This window comes from Schistocerca americana, chromosome 1 (assembly GCF_021461395.2).
Source record: "Schistocerca americana isolate TAMUIC-IGC-003095 chromosome 1, iqSchAmer2.1, whole genome shotgun sequence".
Lineage (NCBI taxonomy): Eukaryota > Metazoa > Arthropoda > Insecta > Orthoptera > Acrididae > Schistocerca > Schistocerca americana.
Genome location: NC_060119.1, coordinates 660,453,995 through 660,475,610, shown reverse-complemented (window position 1 = coordinate 660,475,610; position 21,616 = coordinate 660,453,995). Strand labels below are relative to the sequence as shown.

Here is a 21,616-nt window from a genome sequence, read left to right as displayed (position 1 = left end):
ATGCGTAGTTTGTAAGATGTTTCGTTTTCTGAAGATAAAAAGCTCATCCTGTATAGAAATTGAAGCTCCCTGTTCTCTTCTTTTTGTGTGTAGCAGGGGCTAATCTCAAAAACTACCATAAGGATTTTGATCCCATTTCAACTAATAGACTGGCTTGATTAGGAAATTTCGAGTGCATAATTTATACGTATTTCGTGCAAACTGACTGAATTATGATGAATTAAAGTCTGCCACTGCTGTGGAAATGATGGCACTGCTATCTAGGGGTATAGCAGCCGAAACTCCACACAGTAGCGAAGTTTGAGCTGAATCAGGTCAGGCAAGGTGTTCTAGCATGTGCCTGAAAACCGAAAAGGTCGCGGGATCAAATCCCGATCGGATCATACATCTTTTGCTGTCTTTTAACCTACCATTCTCCCTTCAATTAAGCGGACATTCACCAGAAGTGAAACGAGGTTCATACTTCATGTAGGTCTCATTTTCCCAGAGTCGAATAAAAGTCGAGTTTGGTAGTTTAGTGGTGTCAGCATGGTAGCTCAGTGTTTTCAGTCAGGGAACTGGCCACCATATGTAATTTAAAAAACTGCGTGGAGTTCTCATTTATAGAATGTGAAATATGTCATTTAACATCCACAAAGGACCACTGGTGGCATAACAACAAAGAACTATATATTTAAAGAAAGAAGATAAAGAAAAAGAAGAACAATCTGTCAAGTGTGGACACTCTAACTGAAAGGTCTAAGGTTTTAATCCCACTTGGCCCACATATTCTAACTCTGTTTTTAACCGAGCAACTTTTGATGTGGAGATTCGTCAGGAAGAAAATATGTTTCAGATTCCATGTTAAACTGCAGGTCGCCTGTTCCTGGTCAGATAACTGGGTAATGAGACGAAAGTTATGAATTTCAGTCCCTCTCTGTGTTTTTTCTGTCTATATGTGAAGGCTACTCTCAGGAACTGTTGTAGGGATTCAGAATGTTAATACTCATGCCAGAATGGCGCGACCATCCCACTGATAAATGAGTGGCTGCAGAGGCTGAGACATGCTTTGTTGCGTGGCTTGCATCATTGATGGGTTGCATTCAGGCAGACTGCTCATTCCTTTAGGCGCCCTTGTATCCTGGCAAGTGGCACATGCTGCTTACATTGTTTTATTTATATGAAAGTGACGATGTTCAGCTATCTAACGGTGTTCTCTGACTTTTAGTTATAACTCTATGCCATGCCCCTTAAATAAAATTACCACTGTGCCGAACACATCGTCCAGCCATTGATACTTAAAAGTTACTGCTATTCGTGCCAAGCTGGAGCAGATCACTAGTATATGATAATTTTGCCATAATTATTTCTTTCAGTACCAGAGACAAATTAATTGCAATAGTTTCTTTTACATATTATTCAGCATCACACAATATAAACGTAGTGTATTAATTTATTACATCAAGATTTCCTAATTACTACAACATTCACATATCCATTTTGACAATTTAATGTCATCTTCAGATGTAACAATTAAATAGGTATGTGGAAATGGATTAATAATTGCTTGAATAATTGGAAAACTGATTGGAAAGAACAGTGAAAAATTTTGAAGGTAACTTATGAATCTGTGCAAAATATTGAACTTTAACTAATATCAATATCAACAGACCTTAACTGTCATTACATTCAAGGTCAATAAACATAATTTGCATTAGGTACTACTGCTTCCAGTAGTGTGCGGTACCAAATAATCACCACAACCATTGAAGTTGTCGATCTTCACATTAATTCCATTGCGTTTAGTCTTGGTTGTGACAATGTCGATGAAGGAACGCTCCTCAGGATACTGTGTAAATTATTCTTGTTTACACCAATCCTGTTGATGGAGGATCTTGGCGGTGAGTGAAATGATGAACAAATGGGAGTTGGTTTCTTAACTGTGCGAATAAATAATCCTTTTTCAATAACTTATTACAATACTTTTAATGAACGCTTAAAATACACATTTTTAACAATGGTGGTACAACGGATCCAAGGGTACGTCCGTATGCTACCACTCCCCGAAACAAAAGGATGCAGATACATGAATTAATAATCTAAAGAGCGTATTTATTACTTTGTTTCACATAGATTTTTAACGATGTATTAAAACATTATCTTTGCCGCAAAAGAACTCGTTAATATACCTTTGGCGGCTTATATATAAGAAAAGGAAAGAACGAAAAAAATAATATGAGACAATACACAATTAATCCACTAACACCTTCATCATGATACATAAAAATTCGAGTTATGCACTGCAGCCATCATGAAATGGTATAGAATATGTCAGTTATTTATACCTATATCATCAGATGGTGAAAACGACATATTTTATACCATTTCATGATCTTAGTAATGTGAAATTTGAATTTTTATACAATCATAACGAAGCTCTTAGTGTATTTATTTTCACGTCTGAAGCTGACAATAATACGCAAAAATGGTTAATGTGATTAACATAGTATTTAGGCAATCTTGATGTAATGAAATATTATATAAACTTTAATACTTCCATTTGACAACATGCCAGTTCTTAAATAAATGTAGCAAATTAGTTTAATATCACACACATTTTCCCCGCAGTTGTGCTATTTCTATATGCATTTTCAGATATCACTAACATCACATTCTGTACAATTATGGGAGACATGTATGTGATACTCAGATTTGATATCCCAGACAATCAAATAAACTGTAAATATTATTGTTTCTAATATTAATTTTCTTTTGTAGGTTCACAAGGTGAATGTATTGTTTATAGATAATCCTGTGGGAACAGGATTCAGTTATGTGGACAATTACTCCTTATATACAACTACAAATGCAGAAATTGCTGCTGATTTAATTACTTTCATTAAAGCATTTCTGGAACAGTACCCAACTTTTCAAACTGTTCCACTCTACATATTCAGTGAATCATATGGTGGGAAAATGGCAGCAGAGTTTGCCCTTGAACTTTACAAGGTTAGTGTGTGGCTAACAAAACATGTATCTTCTGTTAGTTGCTATTTTTAGACATTGGCTTCCTCCAAGTATACTACATTTGGGTATGGTATGGTACTGAAAATGATCCCTCTCTCTCTCTCTCTCTCTCTCTCTCTCTCTCTCTCTCTCTCTCTCTGTGTGTGTGTGTGTGTGTGTGTGTGTGTGTGTGTGTGTGTGTGTGTAAGAGAGAGAGAGAGAGAGAGAGAGAGAGAGAGAGAGAGAGAGAGAGAGAGAGAGAGAGAGAGGGCGGGGGGGGGGGGGTGGGGGGGGGGAGAGAGAGAGTTATTGTGACATAGTAAACAAAAAGAATACCTATTTCTGTTTCCTACATTTTGTTTATTGTTTCCAAATAACATAGTCTTATTGTAATTTCATAAAATATGAGTGCCCTATTGATAATATTTTAAATCTTAAATGTATCAAAATAATTAGTATATTTAAAAGCTGCAAATGGTTTCATATGATTTTACTTACATGAAATAACACAGGGATTAACTTTTTTATTAGATTAGATACAGACATACATTTATAATAACTGTTGCACTAATTTGTAAGTGAAAATTTCTTTCCACATCCTGCGAAAGATGAGAGGAGTTGTTGACACAAGAAATACTAGTTCCTTTGTAAAAAGTATATTTCATATTACAGTATGTTGAATTTATTTCCTTACTACATGTTTATGGAATGAAGAACATGTCTAATCTAGCTTAAAAACTGACAGTCTAACAGCAATCCATGACCAGTAGTTTTATAAGTGTTCCTGCAGCTTACTGATACTGTGACAGTTCTTGATACTATAAGATATTTACATACCACTATTGCAAACAGTCAGTATTTCTTGTAGTTGAGCATAAAATGGCTTTCTCAATGGTTGGTTAGTTTTTATTTTATTTCATTGTATGTTTGAAACGTGACAGTTAATGTTATAAGGAACAGATCCAAATGGCTCATGGAGGGTTCAGGATCCTCCTCCCTCCAAAAAAGAAAAAAATATTAAAGACAAGTCATTCTCAAAAAGTACTAGACCAGTTTACTTGAAATTTTTACACAATACTTTAATGGAGATTTGGATGTGAATAGAGAAACATTTTCTCTGGTGCATCAGCAGATATTTTCAGTTTCATTTTTGTAATGTGTAGCTGGACTCAGCCCAAACAAATACTGGCCATAAAGTCTCTCATGCGACACCCAGTGTCAATTTTTTCCTGTTGAAAACAAAATGATATTTAAAGCAGATTTTTTTATGTCCAGTTAATAGAGCTGTCCCAAATTAATTTAGTGTGATAACTGTTTCATCAGTGTGCATTAACAGTGACAGTAAAACACGAAGAATAACCAGTACTTCAGCAATGACTGAGCAGTGATTCTGCATGGTGGTAGCAGTCTGCACGGGCCAGGGCGGTGCTGTCACTGCTGGAGAACTAGTTGCTCTTCATGTTTTAATGTCCCTGTTAATGCATATTGATTGAATGTATATGACACCTGACTAATTTTCAATCTCCTATCGATTGAGCGAATAAAATTCTGCTTTAAAATCATTTGGTTTGTAACAGGAAACAAACCAATGTCTTCCATCAACAATGAGTGTTGTATGAGAGATGTGATGAGCAATATTAGTTTGAGCTGGTTACAGCTTAACATTGCAAAAATGAAATTGTAAAATCCACTGAAACACAAGTGAAAATTCACCTGATGATTCTTAGGGGGAACATCCTGTGTAAAGAGGAAACATTGTTACCAAAAATTTTGAAAAGTTCATGACTGATTTACCTCAGATAGTTGCATTACACTCTAAACACTCAGACGGATATGGGCTATATATTTGATTTAAGTAACAATTACAGCAGACTAATTACAGTGCACATAGCTGCATATAAGCAGTCATTCTTCTTATGCTCCATACAAAAATGGAACAGGAAAAGCACTATATGTTGTACAATGATAAGCACCCTCTACTATGACCTTCACGGTGGTTTGCAGACTATGGATGTAGATAAAAATAAGAGAATAATAATTTCAGGTTCGCTACTAGTCATAATCTTGTAGAATTCCCAGGTGTCAGTCCAAAACCCATCTTAAGTTCTCCATGATACTTCGACAAACAGACGGTCATCGCCATTTTCAGTTGGGGACCTGATGGCTGCTACTCTGTTCATGCTGGCAATCTATATACAATGGCAATTATTCCCTCCATCACTACATTCATCAAAAGCCACCTGAAAATAGCAACTAGACTGCTGAAAGTGTAAAACTTATGACATTACTGGGGAGGGTACTTGAGATTTCTACAAGTTAGAAATACACTGGGAAAACAGATCACTTGTCATAATCTGCTTATAATATAAGACAAATTACTAAACATTTTGAAATAAATTAATAGTAAGTGATAACTACCCACAGAATTCAGTCCACTTTTTATCTTTTGACCCCCCATCCTCCTCCCCATCTCCTCTTTTTTTTGGGGGGGGGGGGGGGGGGGAGGGAGGTCAGGAGAAAATGTGTACTGTTCAGGAAAATGTGTATTCAGTATTACATCCAAATACAATAATTGTTATAATCTATACAATTAAAATTAATTTTTAGCTGCTTGGTATAACACTATGTATGAATATTTTGACAGGCAATACAAGCTGGAGAAGTGACAGTTCCACTTAAAGGAGTTGCTATGGGAGATTCTTGGATTTCTCCCATAGATTCAGTACTCACCTGGGCACCATTTCTTCTGCAAACAGTAAGGAATTGACTGCTGGTCTTGTTTTTAAAATAAGATAATTATAACCATATATTGTTACTGGTGACTTTTTAATGTTACATGATGGAATTATGAAATAGCCACATTTGCTCTGATTAAAACTAAAATTAAAATCAGTGATGAAATCTTAAGGATTAGACTCAACCAAAGGTTACAGACATCTGAACTTAAATGAATGCTTCACAGGAGCCATAACATTGGGTTTATATCTGAAGAATTGAATCAATAAATTATAACTTGAATTTTAATGCAATACTGTAAATAGCCCTAGTGAAAAGCACTTATATGGATTTTTCTGCATTGTACACTTCCTCTCATTTTCTTCTTTTACCACTTTTCAAATGACAGCTGCTGTTTGCAGGTACTTTTAGGTACTTTTCTGTGGAGCCTGTTCACAATACTCTTGCTATAACTGATCTAGTCACCCTCACTGAGAGCTAACATTCCACCTCTCAGAGTTTATGAAGACTTGTGTTGAAATCTGTCTATTAACAAAGTCAGCTTTTTTTACTTGCATACTGCATAGTGAACTGTGTATAAGGAGAAATGTAATTTCTTAGAGAGAAATTGTGATCTAGTGTAGCTGCCAAACTGCTGGTCACTTGAGCTACTGTATATAAGCATTATGCTTTGGGAGACATTCTCCCACACTTCCATGGGACTGTTGGTAGTAATTGGAGGCATGTTGACAGCTGTGAACTGCCTGCATCCCTTTGTGCTTGATGTCTGCCCTGATGGCAATGTCATTTTTCTACAGTATAACTGTCAAGAACCAGAACCATGCTACAGTGGTTTGAGAAGGATTACAATGAACTCATATTGATTTCTCAGTGACCAAATTAGCCTGATGTAAATCCAATTGAACCCATCTGTGTTCCTATCAGGAGCTGTCATCGTATACACAAGTCAGTGGCTAATTATTTATGTGAATTACATGACCTGTACATAGACATCTCATGCCACATGCCTCCACAAACCTACCAACAGACTGTCAGATCCCTGATATCCAGAATCAGTGATGTATTTCATTCCAAAGACGGATAAACAAGCTGTTAAGCAGGTGATTATAATTTTGGCTCGTCAGTGTATAAAGTCACTTGGCACATCATCATTATGCCAGAGTCACAGCTGATGCCTAGTACAAAATGCTTCATTTGATTCAGTAATCTTCATATCTTATTGGATACTTGAATGCTGACTGAACACACAAATGTATTTCAGTCATACATTTTTCTCATAAATCTTCATTAGTAATTTAATAATCTTCACTTTGAATATTAGCTCTATATTTACTTTCATTTTCAGCTGATGAGTCTTTAAATTCTTGGTTACAGCTATCCATGGTTACTGGAAGAGGCATGCTTTTCTTCTGCAGTAATGTCTTTCTTTCAAAAGAATGACAGCTTCTGACAAATACAACAATTCTCCACTTCAGTATAGTCATTCAAAATTCCTTTCACAGCCTTCTGACCCATCATTTTTTATTTTTTCTTTGGAAATTGAGTTTAGGTAACAGACCATATTATAATTAAATACTTTGTCATAGATGTCTCACAATAGCAGTACCATAATTCTTACAGAGATATTACAGACACTATTACATTCTTCTCACATCTGCAGCCATATTAGACAGTCATCTTGACACAACATTTCAGTAGTCCATCTGACTAGCATTTTCAGATAAGAACACTGCTAAATATTGCTGGGATTGATTCAGTGTGTATATGCAGACAAGAAGAAAAAGTTCTTGGATTTTCCCCAGGATTTCCCAGTTAAAAATACATGTTATGTGGCAGTATACTTTCTTTCAGAGCTCTAAAACTTATCAATCCTCCCCAGCTTAAACTGCAGTAGCTGAAGCTTTCAGACAAACATGATAATAAATTTCGCTGCTGTACACTGAACTTGTTATATTTTTCAAACCATCATACATAATATTTCCCTGCAACCTGTTAGAAATGTAAACAGCTGTGACATCACACTATCATAAGCCGTTTCTTGTTACTAAGTATTGCATAGTCTTCATTCTAAAACCTTTGCCGCATTTTGCTATGGCAGATGCTTTCACGTGCACTGTGTTTTGTTGTTGGAAATAGTGCATTCTGTTTGCAACTAAAGTTTTAGTTTGGTGTTATTCTCTCATTTATGTTTTATAGGTGCAGTGTTATTTTGCAGTAGTTGGCCAAAATAAAATTCTTTGTTAGAGTATGAGTTCTTACCAGTCAAAATTATGAAAGCTTAAATGAAAACTAAAACTATGAAAAATTCCCAGGATTCTAAAAAAATTCCTTAGTTTTCTCCGGATAAAAAAATTCCCACATTTTTCTGGATTTTCCAGTAGTCCTGTGCCATATATGCCCTGTGATTCCTACTAGAATGGTGGCACTGCTGCACACCTTGGAGAACCGAAGCACCAGTGAGAGAAATTTTGACTGTTGCCCCATAAGCCAGTGTGAAGGTACAGAGCCCAAGCTGTTAAAACTGAATGACTAAATAGTTAAAAATGGCTCTGGTCGCGCTCACTACTAGTAAATATGCATTACATTTTCTAACTTCCTTCAATAGGGTGTATGCACACCAGGACAACTAGGAAATCTGGGAAAAACCCAAGAATCCAGGAAGAAACTGGGAAAAATCTGGGAATTTTTTATAACTCCAAGAATTTTTAATTGTTTTAGTTTTCAGCTAAATTTTTAGTAATTTTGACTGGTGAGAACTGATATTGGAACAAAGAATTTTGCTTTATCCCACTACTGCAGAATAAAACATAAATGAGAGAAAAATACCAAAATAAAACTTAAATTGCAAAGAAAATGCACTATTTACTACAACAAAATGCAGTTCACACAGAAGTGTCTGCCAACCATGGAGGTATAACACATCCAACAGTGAAATGTGTCAAAGGCGTTAGGACGAAGACTGCCATACTTCATAAAAACAAACTGATTTTGATGAGCGTAACATCACAACTGCTTACATTAGGTTTGTTTGAGTAGTTGCCAGAGGGCTCACATATATGCACAGCTGAGTCACGTACGAGCAGCAGCTTCTCCCACTTCTGGCTACTGGAAGTGTTACTTGTAGCTGTATAAGCAGTAGCAGCAAGCAGCCAGACGTTACCCAGAAAATTTTTTCTGGCACACCCAAGCTGCCAGATTCATGCTTTCACAGAGCAGTCTGAGATATAGTGGGGAGAGGCATGGTCTCCACATGACCTGTATTTACATGTCAATATTTTGCTCTTTTCTCTTTGTTTGCAGCTCTCACGTCAAATGAAAACAAAACAGATTTCTGTGGCCAGGAACTATCAAGTGAATTAAAATACATTCATATAATTACCACAGTAAAATATGTTCTTAATTTCAAATTTCTGATCTTACTTAATTTCCACTTTATTGGCAGTCAAGCATTAATCATCTTGCAGAACAATGAAGTTATTTTTGTTAATCTGCTAAAGAAAGTTGGCTTTTATTAATCTTTTCTACAGAGGCACTTAGTTTAATTGAAACTATGTGTTTCATTCCACACTATTGGTTAGTTTTGACTGTTCACTGAATTTCAAGCAGGGGTGCCGACTAATAAAAAGTAAATTTTCTATACTTTACATGATAAACAGTGAGTTTCTAAGTTTTTTAAAGCATTTTAGAGTCATATGATCAACATTAGAACCCTGAAAACTGGACTCTCAATAACTTGACATTCTGGGAAACTCGACAAGCCTGACACATTTTTTGGCTTGAAAAAAAGAAACAAAACATAAAGCACGGTATTTTCATAAAAAGCTAATTTAATTTACAGTAATAATCATGCTTATAGACTATTACAGAGCAGTAAATATATACCTCTGAAAAGACTGAAATTATATTTAAATAAATCCTAAACTATCATTAAAAGAATAAAACACAAAATATTGCTGTAGCATAGTAGTAGCACTTTGATTAATAAGTGAAATAGCTAATTTAAGCTTACATTGAATAAAAACAATATCTCAAAATTAATGCTTTAATACAGTTAATAAAGTTAATACAGTATGCCTAATACTTTCAGTCAAAAAGTTCGTAAATAGCAGGTTTTAAATGGGTCTTACTCAACTAAAAATATTTACATATTTGAAAATAACTAATACAGAACTATAGTAATATAATAATATAGTACTAAACTAGTACTAGTATTTAGAAATTGAAAATTTAACATTATGTATGTATTTAATTCTCAATCTTATAAAGATTTTTAATATTGCTCTAAATGCCACTAGTAGGGCTAGAGTGTCTTTAGAATGGTGCAAATGCCAGCCGCCTGACTGGATTACTGAATATGAAGCCATTGATGACTGGTCCTGATACCCAGTTCATTCAAAACATCTCGGTGGGCATGAAGAACAGCCAAGTTGTTCAATTGCTTCTGTCCCATTGTTGATCGGAGAGATGACTTCAGACATGTAAGGATGCTGAATGACTGTTCTGCTGTTGCTGTTGTGACTGGAACTACTTGGAGAAACTTAATGCATTTCACTATTTCACATAACATTTCTCCAACTGCAGTCTCTTGTGTAATGTACTTTCTTATATAATGCATGTTTTTTAAGACCAGTTGAGCTTTATTAGTGATATCGGCTAACATATTCAAGTGTAAGCGCAGTCTCTCAACGTTTAGGTCATTTTTGAAAAATCTCAGTTGATTTTTCCAAATTTGTATCACCTCTGTTTACTAAAAGCAAGCTCTCTTGTTCAACTGACCTGTGTGAGTCCAGTTGAAGCAAACCTCTCAGTAATGCAAGATTGCACTGTTTCACAAACTTCAATGTAAATAGCTTTGTAGTATTCCTTTGGAGTTTTGAAAGTGTGTGGTGAGCTGGCTTTGTTGTTTTCACACTTCTATGGTATACTTCGATTCCGAGAAAGCAAAGAATCATCAACTTGTGAAGGTTTTTCTTTTATACACAATTCTCAAAAGTGTTCAAAACTATCATGTGAGGCAGAGGGTTCCACGCGCTTCTGCTCCAATCCTTTTGATGTCACTACAGCTGCAGTGCTGGCCCGCCGATGCCAGACTTTACCCGAAGGTTCACGCACCAGGACAAACTCTAAGTGTGTCTGCAGCACCATAACACTATCACAATTCACACCACTCGTTTTCAGTTAACCTGCTTACTACCATAATAATTATTTGTTTTAACTCATTAATGAATGTCTTTTAAAGATAATTATTGTCAAACAAGGAAAATAATAAATTCCAACATAATTTGGTGATTTTACAAAGTATAATATAACTGATAATTTTCTTAAATTATTGTGGGGGGTCCCCCCCCCCCCCCCCCCCCCCAAATGCATTTTTGAGGGGGCTCAGCCCCCTCAGGTCTCATGGAGTCAGCACCTGTGATTTCAAGTGCATGTTTTCATCTTCTGGCATGTATGGCTTTAAGCCATAACAAAGAACTAAACATAAGATAATACAGTGATGTTTTATGAAATTCCGAAACCCTTAGAGTATCCTCCAATGTACTTTTCTTTTATGACATAATGTGAGCTCTCTTTGTCCTATATAATATGAAGATACGTAAATATCCACTTGAAGATTAGTAAGCAGGGAAATTTGGTCAGTAATATTGACTAAAATCTTTTGTTTAAAATATGTTGACAGCCTTAGCAGAATTTTACATAGTTTACAAAAGTTTTTCCATCACAAGATATGTTTCAATACTTTTGTGGTACCTCCCCTAGGGTTGATATTATTTCTTAATTTGTGTTGATTATATCTTAAATTTACAGAACACAATTCTTCGGTAAGTTATAGACTGGCAACACACCATGTTTTATCATTTTAACTCCCCACAAGGCTTTATACTTACTCCTGGAGTGGAATATAAACTACCAATTATACAGTTTCTTGGCTTCAGAAATAACCTTGTTAATTTTTATACAGTCTGAAAAGTCATGAAAAGCTTATTGTTCTTAGTTCTGGTGGATACAAACAGCCTTTCTTATTTTTGCAAGAAATTTGTATTCTTTCTTACTAGCTTTTTGCAATGGTGTGTGGATGTAAACCTGACTGAAAATGCTATATAACAGCATTGCAGAGTACAAATAAAAAAAAAAAAACCTATGTTATAATCACCACATAGTAAAATATTGGTATACTTTGAGTTGTAGAGTCTAGTTTTGATATGAATGTTATGCCAAGGACTGCTTTCTAATTTTGCATTCCTTATCCGGATAGGATATGATAAAAGAAATTGCCCTAAGTACAATAGCTCCTTCTGTTCCTTTGGAACAACATGCTGCAGTACTGCACATAGTAATATGATGGTCCACTATTCACGAAATTGTGAACAGAAATGCAACAAAGGCAAATGAGTAGGGCATACACCAAGCAACAGCTTCTTATGTCTTTGTAGCTGTGTATGTGAAGTAATGTTTCTTTTCTTGCACTCTCTGGTAAAAACTATTTTTTAATAAATATTCTTTAAGGAATGCTTTAAATTTACAGAGTTCCTTTATGCTTTTTATTTCTTTTGGCAATTTATTGTATATCTTGACACCTTGGTAGAACATAGTGAATTGGGTTTTAGTTTTATTCATTCTGTCTAGGTGCAAGCAATTACTGTTTCTGGTTTGGTGATCATGTATGCAGCTGTTTGCTAAGTATTGCTCAATGTTTTTGTGAATAAAAACTGTAGTTTGCAAGGTATATTCACTTGGGATAGTCAGAATACCCCACTTTTTAAACAGCTCACTGCAGTGTGCTCTTTTTTGACTCTCGCTCATTATTCTGATAGCTCTTTTTTGCAATCTGAACACATATTTCACATTTTGGGCATTTGCACCCCAGAGTGTTATGCCGTAACCTATTATAAAATGTATGTGTGCAAAGTATGTCATTCTCTGGCATGACCTGTTGCACACAGCGACTAATATTCGTAAGGCATAGCATGCTGTGCTAATTTTTTTCCCAAGCATCCTAATATGTTCAGCCCATTTTAATTGTTGATCAACATACATACCCAAAAATTTTGTGCTGAGAAATGCTACTCATCTATGGGGAATGTTAGTTAGCAGAACCCACCTTCCCAACAGATGTTTTCTTGTCTTGTTGCAACACTTCAGGAAACAGGAAGTTTCAACCCAGGACAATGCAGTCATCGTAGCTCTTGCACAGACGAAGCTGCCAAAGTTACTGTTCTCGCTTCCATTGGTATGAATCCACAAGCACACTATAGCTTGAACACGAGACTGGCATTCCTAAAACCTGTGTACATTGTATTCTTACACATCACTGATTCCATCCTTACTGTGTACATCTACACCAAGAACTGCAAGGGAATGATTTCCAGAATCATGTACAGTTCTGTCAGTGGGCACAGCAGCAAATCCTTGCCAACCCAAACTTCTTCTCCAGTGTTCTATTTACCAACGAATGTTCCTTCTCAAACAAAGGACAGGTAAATACAAGGAACATGCATTATTGGTCCAGCTACAACCCATGATTGGTTAGACAGGTGGAACATCAACGTCAGTGGAGAGTTAACGTCTGGTGTGGGATGCTTGGTACTACAATTAGTGGCCCTTATTTCATCAATGGTAGTCTAAATGGCACAGTGTATGCCAACTTCCTCAGATGAATTCTTCCTCCTCTTCTGGATGAAGAATGCTGTTGCGGTATCAACACAATGGATGTCCAGCACATAATGCCTTGTGTGCACGTCATGGTCTGAACAGAAGGTGTCATGCCAGATGGATTGGCCTGCTAGGTCTCCTGATTTAAATCCTCTGGACTTTTTTTGTTGGCGATGCATTCAAGACGTTGTCTATTGCGATATTCCAACAACTCCAGAGGACATGCAGGAAAGTATCATGCTTGTTTGTAATTCTCTTCAGCAGGCAACACTGGAAGCAGTAAATAATTCTTTCATTCAATGAGTGCACCAGTGTATCGGTGTCCAGGGTCACCACTCTGTGCACCTTTGAATGTTCTACTCCTGGGCAGTGGTACAGGAGAGTCAAAGTCAATTTTGTGTTATGTTTTTACTTGGTTTTCATTTGTTTTCAGACAAGACAACTCCAGCAAGTGGATGCGATTGTGATCCTGGGCTCAAAGTCAGTGTTGTGTTATGTAATTAATAATGTTGTGTTTCAATGAATGGTACTCTGTGATATAATGTTGTGTTTCAGTGAATGGTACTCTGTGATACATTTTAGAATAGGTCTTTAGGAGAGGACATGAATTACTGAATAAAAAATACAGGGTGCCATTTAAAAATGTCATACTACTGTTCATATCTTTGTAAAAAAACAAAACTACAACAAAGGCAGTCATGCTGACTGATGTCCCCCTGATGGCTAAAGAACATTTGATTGAAACATTTTGTAATCTGCATCAGAACAAACAGTTATTTATGGTGGGCAAGATAAATGGGATACCCTGTACACCCTGATCAAGTTAATACTTTATAAATACTTGTGTCTGTGTTGCAGGGCATGATTTTTCGAGAGTGGGGAAGGAGGGTGGGAGGGGTGGTAGCAGCCGTCAACTTCCCCTGTTGTTGTGGCATTATCCACACACCAACTTTCTTTGTGGGAATCATAGGACATCGTAATTGATTCACAGCAAGAAACTGTAATTTCTTACACAAAACACTGAAAGGGAAAATTGCAGCTTACATGTTATTTTGGTAACCATCCATCTGCTATCCACTCCCAATGTTATTTGATCAGACAATATGGTTTTGCAGTTATTTCAGATTATGTTCTTCTGCTACTTGAACTCAAAAGAAAATTGCTTCTGTTGTTTGAACCTAATCTAGAATCTTTCTCATTATTTTGTAAAGCTGTTCCATAAGTATATCACTGTGTTTTGAGATTACCAACTGTTCCATCACTTTTAGACATCAACAGTCCACTGGATTTAAACAAGAAAAACGTTTCTTACATCATTCTACAATGTTTTCAGTGTATATGTGGCTAACAAATTTTCTGAATTTTTAAACAAAAGATCTGCAAAAGAGGGTCACACATTTTACATTCAGATATATCATGAAATAATGATTCCAGTTCCATTCAGGTTTTGCTTGAAGATAGCCAATGTTGTATCCATTCCCATGCCACCATCACAACTATAATTTTACCACAAATTATGAAAAAATGGGATTAAGTTTTTACTTTACAAATCATGGACACTACACTGGGCTTACAACTTGTTGGGATATTGGTGCAGGGAATGCAAGGTTTCCACAAATACCTGACACTTTATTACATTATTAAAACATAATGACCAACTTTTAGAAGTGTGCAGAATAACATGAAAAGCATGTCAAAGATAATAGCTGCAGAGCACACAGTAAACAATATGCACAGATTTTTATTCAAGAGTTATAAAATGAAATAAAATCGTTTAACATTGATAAAATATGCTAGATCCAAAGTAGTAGTCTTTGTTTGTGTGCAGGGGATATCTTGAAATCACTGTGCACATGTACATTGTGTTTATGGAGCTGTGAAATATTTGGAAATTTGTGGTAAGATCTTATGGGACCAAACTGCTGAGGTCAGTGGTCCCTAAGCTTACGCACTACTTAATATAACTTAAACTAACTTAAACTAAGGATGTTACACACACCCACGCCCAAGGGAGGACTCAAACTCCGATGGAGGGAGCCACGTGGACCGTGACAAGGCGCCCTAGACCACGCAGCTGGAGCTGTGATAGTGACATACATAGCGTCAGGTTGAGACACAGAAATTGAATGACATGCCTCCTACATGTTTTATCTGTTGTAGCTGCTTAATAGAAATTGTTGCTTGTAGATTATATTTAATGCAGCAGTTCTGTAGTATAATTTTCTGCTGTTAGGTTGTGTTTGGTGTGTCTGTGGTAAAATGAAGAATTTTTGCTTCACAGTGTAAGTGGTAGGATATAACAAATCATATTGTCAGCAGATAATATACTTAAATTGCCATCTGTCTGAAGTGACATACTTTATCACATTGGTTTCAACATAGAAATTAGTTTAGAAAGGAAAAAGAGAAATTTTCAACTCTACTAGCTAATATATATATTTTGTGTGTATGTTTGTGTTTGTTTTTGTTTGTGTGTCTATCGACCTGCCAGCACTTTCGTTTGGTAAGTCACATCATCTTTGTTTTTTATATATATATATATATATATATATATATATATATATATATATATATATATATATATATATATATATATATATATAGCCCAGCTTTAACCTACACTTTTTCGCCTTTTTTCGCAACAGATCTCCAGTTACTTTCTCCAGTTATTTTCATTTTCATTTCAACCTCATGTTACATTTTCCACCTTCTAATACCAGGTCACCCTCACAACACCCCCACAATGACCCCATTAAGTTTTATTTACATTCCCTCCGCAAACATGCCTTCACTCTAGCCAGATTACGCTCGCATATTTTATTTTCTCAGGCTTGTCTGACATTTGGCATTACCCCCAAAGGCCTCACACTTAAAGTTCCCATCTCTGGCTGCAACCCTTCTTTCCATCAGTCCCTATACCAGTTCCAAACTGAACAATCCATTGCCCTCACCCACCTAATCCTTAACCTACACATCAACTCAGCCAATGAACACACCCTTCAACTCCTATCCTTAATAAAAGTCCTCAATCTTTCCTCTCCCACATCCACACCGGCTATTCAGAGCATCCTCCTACAGGCCAACCGCAAATTAGAACAGCATGCCACCCTTCACCTCAAAAAACTATCCAATCTCCTGGTTTCCCACCTCCGGAAAGGCAACTCACTCACCCTTCACAACCTTTCCAGCAAACCTCAACCTCCTATCATTGCACACAAACCCAGTCTCTCCCATCTACTCAATCTCCCACTTCCAGCTCCACTCCCTCCAAAACCTCAAAATTCCAATCAACACAATCTGGTACCACAACACCCTAATGACCTTTCCTCCAAACCTCTCTCCCAATCCGAAACCTCTGTCCTATCCAAAGGCCTCACCTTCAGCCCCACTCCCAGATTCAACCAAGCAGCCCTCGTCAAAGATTTACTGTCCTACACTCGTACTCTCCGCTGGAAATATCACTTTGCCACGAAGAAAAATGATCCTAATCCTACCCCTAATGATCCAACTCCCCAAGACACTATCCAAATTGAACCCTGCCTGGAACAGTTCCATCCTTCGTCACAGCGGGACCCACCTCCTCTTCCTCAAAATCACCCTCTCCAAACCTTCCAGGAATTTCTGACTTCCAGCCTTGCCTCTCAATCCTTCTTAAAAAACCTTAATACTACTCCCAACATCACCACTGCTGAAGCCCAGGCTATCCGTGATCTGACGGCTGACCGGTCCATCGTCATTCTTCCGGCGGACAAGGGTTCCACGACCGTGGTACTTGATCGTCGGGAGTATGTGGCTGAGGGACTGTGTCAGCTTCCAGACAACACCACATACAAAGTTTGCCAAGGTAATCCCATTCCTGATGTCCAGGTGGAGCTTCAAGGAATCCTCAAAACCTTAGGCCCCCTACAAAACCTTTCACCTGACTCCATCAACCTCCTGACCCCACTGACACCCCGCACCCCTACCTTCTACCTTCTTCCTAAAATTCACAAACCCAATCATCCCGGCCGCCCCATTGTAGCTGGTTACCAAGCCCCCACAGAACATATCTCTGCCTACGTAGATCAACACCTTCAACCCATTACATGCAGTCTCCCATCCTTCATCAAAGACACCAACCACTTTCTCAAACGCCTGGAATTCTTACCCAATCCGTTACCCCCGGAAACCATCCTTGTAACCATTGATGCGACTTCCTTATACAGAAATATCCCGCATGTCCAGGGCCTCGCTGCGATGGAACACTTCCTTTCACGCTGATCACCTGCCACCCTACCTAAAACCTCTTTCCTCATTACCTTAGCCAGCTTCATCCTGACCCACAACTTCTTCACTTTTGAAGACCAGACATACCAACAATTAAAGGGAACAGACATGGGTACCAGGATGGCCCCTTCGTACGCCAACCTATTCATGGGTCGCTTAGAGGAAGCCTTCTTGGTTACCCAAGTCTGCCAACCCAAAGTTTGGTACAGATTTATTGATGACATCTTCATGATCTGGACTCACAGTGAAGAAGAACTCCAGAATTTCATCTCCAACCTCAACTCCTTTGGTTCCATCAGATTCACCTGGTCCTACTCCAAATCCCATGCCACTTCCCTTGATGTTGACCTCCACCTGTCCAATGGCCAGCTTCACACATCCGTCCACATCAAACCCACCAACAAGCAACAGTACCTCCATTATGACAGCTGCCACCCATTCCACATCAAACGGTCCCTTCCCTACAGCCTAGGTCTTCATGGCAAACGAATCTGCTCCAGTCCGGAATCCCTGAACCATTACACCAACAACCTGACAACAGCTTTCGCATCCCGCAACTACCCTCCCGACCTGGTACAGAAGCAAATAACCAGAGCCACTTCCTCATCCTCTCAAACCCAGAACATTCCACAGAAGAACCACAAAAGTGCCCCACTTGTGACAGGATTCTTTCCGGGACTGGATCAGACTCTGAATGTGGCTCTCCAGCAGGGATACGACTTCCTCAAATCCTGCCCTGAAATGAGATCCATCCTTCATGAAATCCTCCCCACTCCACCAAGAGTGTCTTTCCACCATCCACCTAACCTTCGTAACCTCTTAGTTCATCCCTATGAAATCCCCAAACCACCTTCCCTACCCTCTGGCTCCTACCCTTGTAACCGCCCCCAGTGTAAAACCTGTCCCATGCACCCTCCCACCACCACCTACTCCAGTCCTGTAACCCAGAAGGTGTACATGATCAAAGGCAGAGCCACGTGTGAAAGCACCCACGTGATCTACCAACTGACCTGCCTACACTGTGATGCATTCTATGTGGGAATGACCAGCAACAAACTGTCCATTCGCATGAATGGACACAGGCAGACAGTGTTTGTTGGTAACGAGGATCACCCTGTGGCTAAACATGCCTTGGTGCACGGCCAACACATCTTGGCACAGTGTTACACCGTCCGGGTTATCTGGATACTTCCCACTTACACCAACCTATCCGAACTCCGGAGATGGGAACTTGCTCTTCAATATATCCTCTCTTTCCGTTATCCACCAGGCCTCAATCTTCGCTAATTTCAAGTTGCCGCCACTCATACCTCACCTATCATTCAACAACATCTTTGCCTCTGCACTTCTGCCTCGACTGACATCTCTGCCCAAACTCTTTGCCTCTGTATATGTCTGCTTGTGTCTGTATATGTGTGGATGGATATGTGTGTGTGTGCGAGTGTATACCCGTCCTTTTTTCCCCCTAAGGTAAGTCTTTCTGCTCCCGGGATTGGAATGACTCCTTACCCTCTCCCTTAAAACCCAAATCCTTTCGTCTTTCCCTCTCCTTCCCTCTTTCCTGACGAGCAACCGTTGGTTGTGAAAGCTAGAATTTTGTGTGTATGTTTGTGTTTGTTTGTGTGTCTATCGACCTGCCAGCGCTTTCGTTTGGTAAGTCACATCATCTTTGTTTTTAGATATATTTTTTCCCATGTGGAATGTTTCCCTCTATTATATATATATATATATTTATATATATATATATATATAGGGAAACATTCCACGTGGGAATATATATATATATATAGAGGGAAACATTCCACGTGGGAAAAATATATCTAAAAACAAAGATGATGAGACTTACCAAACAAAAGCGCTGGCAGGTCGATAGACACACAAACAAACACAAACATACACACAAAATTCTAGCTTTTGCAACCAATGGTTGCTTCGTCAGGAAAGAGGGAAGGAGAGGGAAAGACGAAAGGATGTGGGTTTTAAGTGAGAGGGTAAGGACTCATCCCAATCCCGGGAGCGGATAGACTTACCTTAGGGGGAAAAAAGGGCGGGTATACACTCGCGCACACACACACACACACACACACACACACACACACACACACACACACACACACATATCCATCCACACATATACAGACACAAGCAGACATTTGTAAAGGCAAAGAGTTTGGGCAGAGATGTCAGTCGAGGCGGAAGTAAAGAGGCAAAGATGTTGTTGAAAGACAGGTGAAGTATGAGCGGCAACAAATTGAAATTAGTGGAGGTTGAGGCCTGGCAGATAATGAGAAGAGAGGATATATTGAAGGGCAAGTTCCCATCTCTGGAGTTCTGACAGGTTGGTGTTAGTGGGAAGTATCCAGATAACCCGGACGGTGTGACACCGTGCCAAGATGTGCTGGCCGTGCACCAAGGCATGTTTAGCCACAGGGTGATCCTCATTACCAACAAACACTGTCTGCCTGTGTCCATTCATGTGAATGGACAGTTTGTTGCTGGTCATTCCCACATAGAAAGCTTCACAGTGTAGGCAGGTTAGTTGGTAAATCACGTGGGTGCTTTCACACGTGGCTCTGCCTTTGATCATGCACCCCTTCCGGGTTACAGGACTGGAGTAGGCGGTGGTGGGAGGTTGCATGTGACAGGTTTTACACCGGGGGCAGTTACAAGGGTAGGAGCCAGAGGGTAGGTAGGGAAGGTGGTTTGGGGATTTCATAGGGATGAACTAAGAGGTTACCTTCGTAACCTCTTAGGGAAGGAGAGGGAAAGGCGAAAGGATGTGGGTTCATCCCTATGAAATCCCCAAACCACATTCCCTACCCTCTGGCTTCTACCCTTGTAACCTCCCCCTAAAGGCCTTTACAAATGTCTGCTTGTGTCTGTGTATGTGCGGATGGATATGTGTGTGTGTGCGAGTGTATACCTGTCCTTTTTTCCCCCTAAGGTAAGTCTTTCCGCTCCCGGGATTGGAATGACTTCTTACCCTCTCCCTTAAAACCCACATCCTTTCGTCTCTCCCTCTCCTTCCCTCTTTCCTGACGAAGCAACCATTGGTTGCGAAAGCTATAATTTTGTGTGTATGTATGTGTTTGTTTGTGTTTCTATCGACCTGCCAGCACTTTCGTATGGTAAGTCACATCATCTTCACAGATGATGTGACTTACCGAACGAAAGTGCTGGCTGGTCGAAAGACACACAAACAAACACAAACATACACACGAAATTCAAGCTTTCGCAACAAACTGTTACCTCATCAGGAAAGAGGGAAGGAGAGGGAAAGACAAAAGGATGTGGGTTTTAAGGGAGAGGGTAAGGAGTCATTCCAATCCCGGGAGCGGAAAGACTTACCTTAGGGGGAAAAAAGGACAGGTATAAACTCGCGCACACACACATATCCATCCGCACATACACAGACACAAGCAGACATATGTCACATTGGCACATTCATTCTGTTACATATCGGAGCTACTCACAGTAACTGGGAATTTACTCTGTTATGTATTAATTATTTTATACTCTCTCACAAATTCTGTAAACTATATACTGACCATTCCATGACAAAGTAGATTTCTCTTGTATTTTCCCATTGAACTTAATAAAACAGTACAACCCAATTTTCTTCTTGCTGATTCTCCAGACAATCCCTTGATCTTATAGTCTAGCTCTCTGCGAACGTGCAGCTGCTTTTTCTACCACAGCACAAACTTACCTAAGCACTTTCTATCCCACTGTCATCCCCCCTTATCGCCCTCTGCCCAAATCATGTCACTTCCATTTTTCTCACCATCCACTCCACATAAGATGGGCAGTCATCTCATTTAGGTGTCAGGTGGTAGTTTATATTTGTTGGACTGATGAAAACCTTTTTACAAAATTAGGTCCTTTTCCAACCTTTTAGGTACCTGTTTCATGCTCAGTGCATCCTGCATTTGATGAGTGAGGATCTATCTTCATGTAAATATCAAATGAATAAAAT

General features: G+C 38.6%; 1 protein-coding gene across 1 annotated transcript in view; it reads left to right on the top strand.

Annotated features, from left to right (window-relative positions):
• LOC124544623 (retinoid-inducible serine carboxypeptidase-like) overlaps positions 1-21,616 on the top strand; it is a 134,593-nt gene that overhangs the window by 26,022 nt on the left and 86,955 nt on the right. Inside the window, exons 3-4 of the mRNA XM_047123228.1 lie at positions 2,758-2,988; positions 5,630-5,740. Of these exons, the coding sequence (XP_046979184.1) occupies positions 2,758-2,988; positions 5,630-5,740 (342 nt within the window). The remainder of the gene's footprint in view (positions 1-2,757; positions 2,989-5,629; positions 5,741-21,616) is intronic.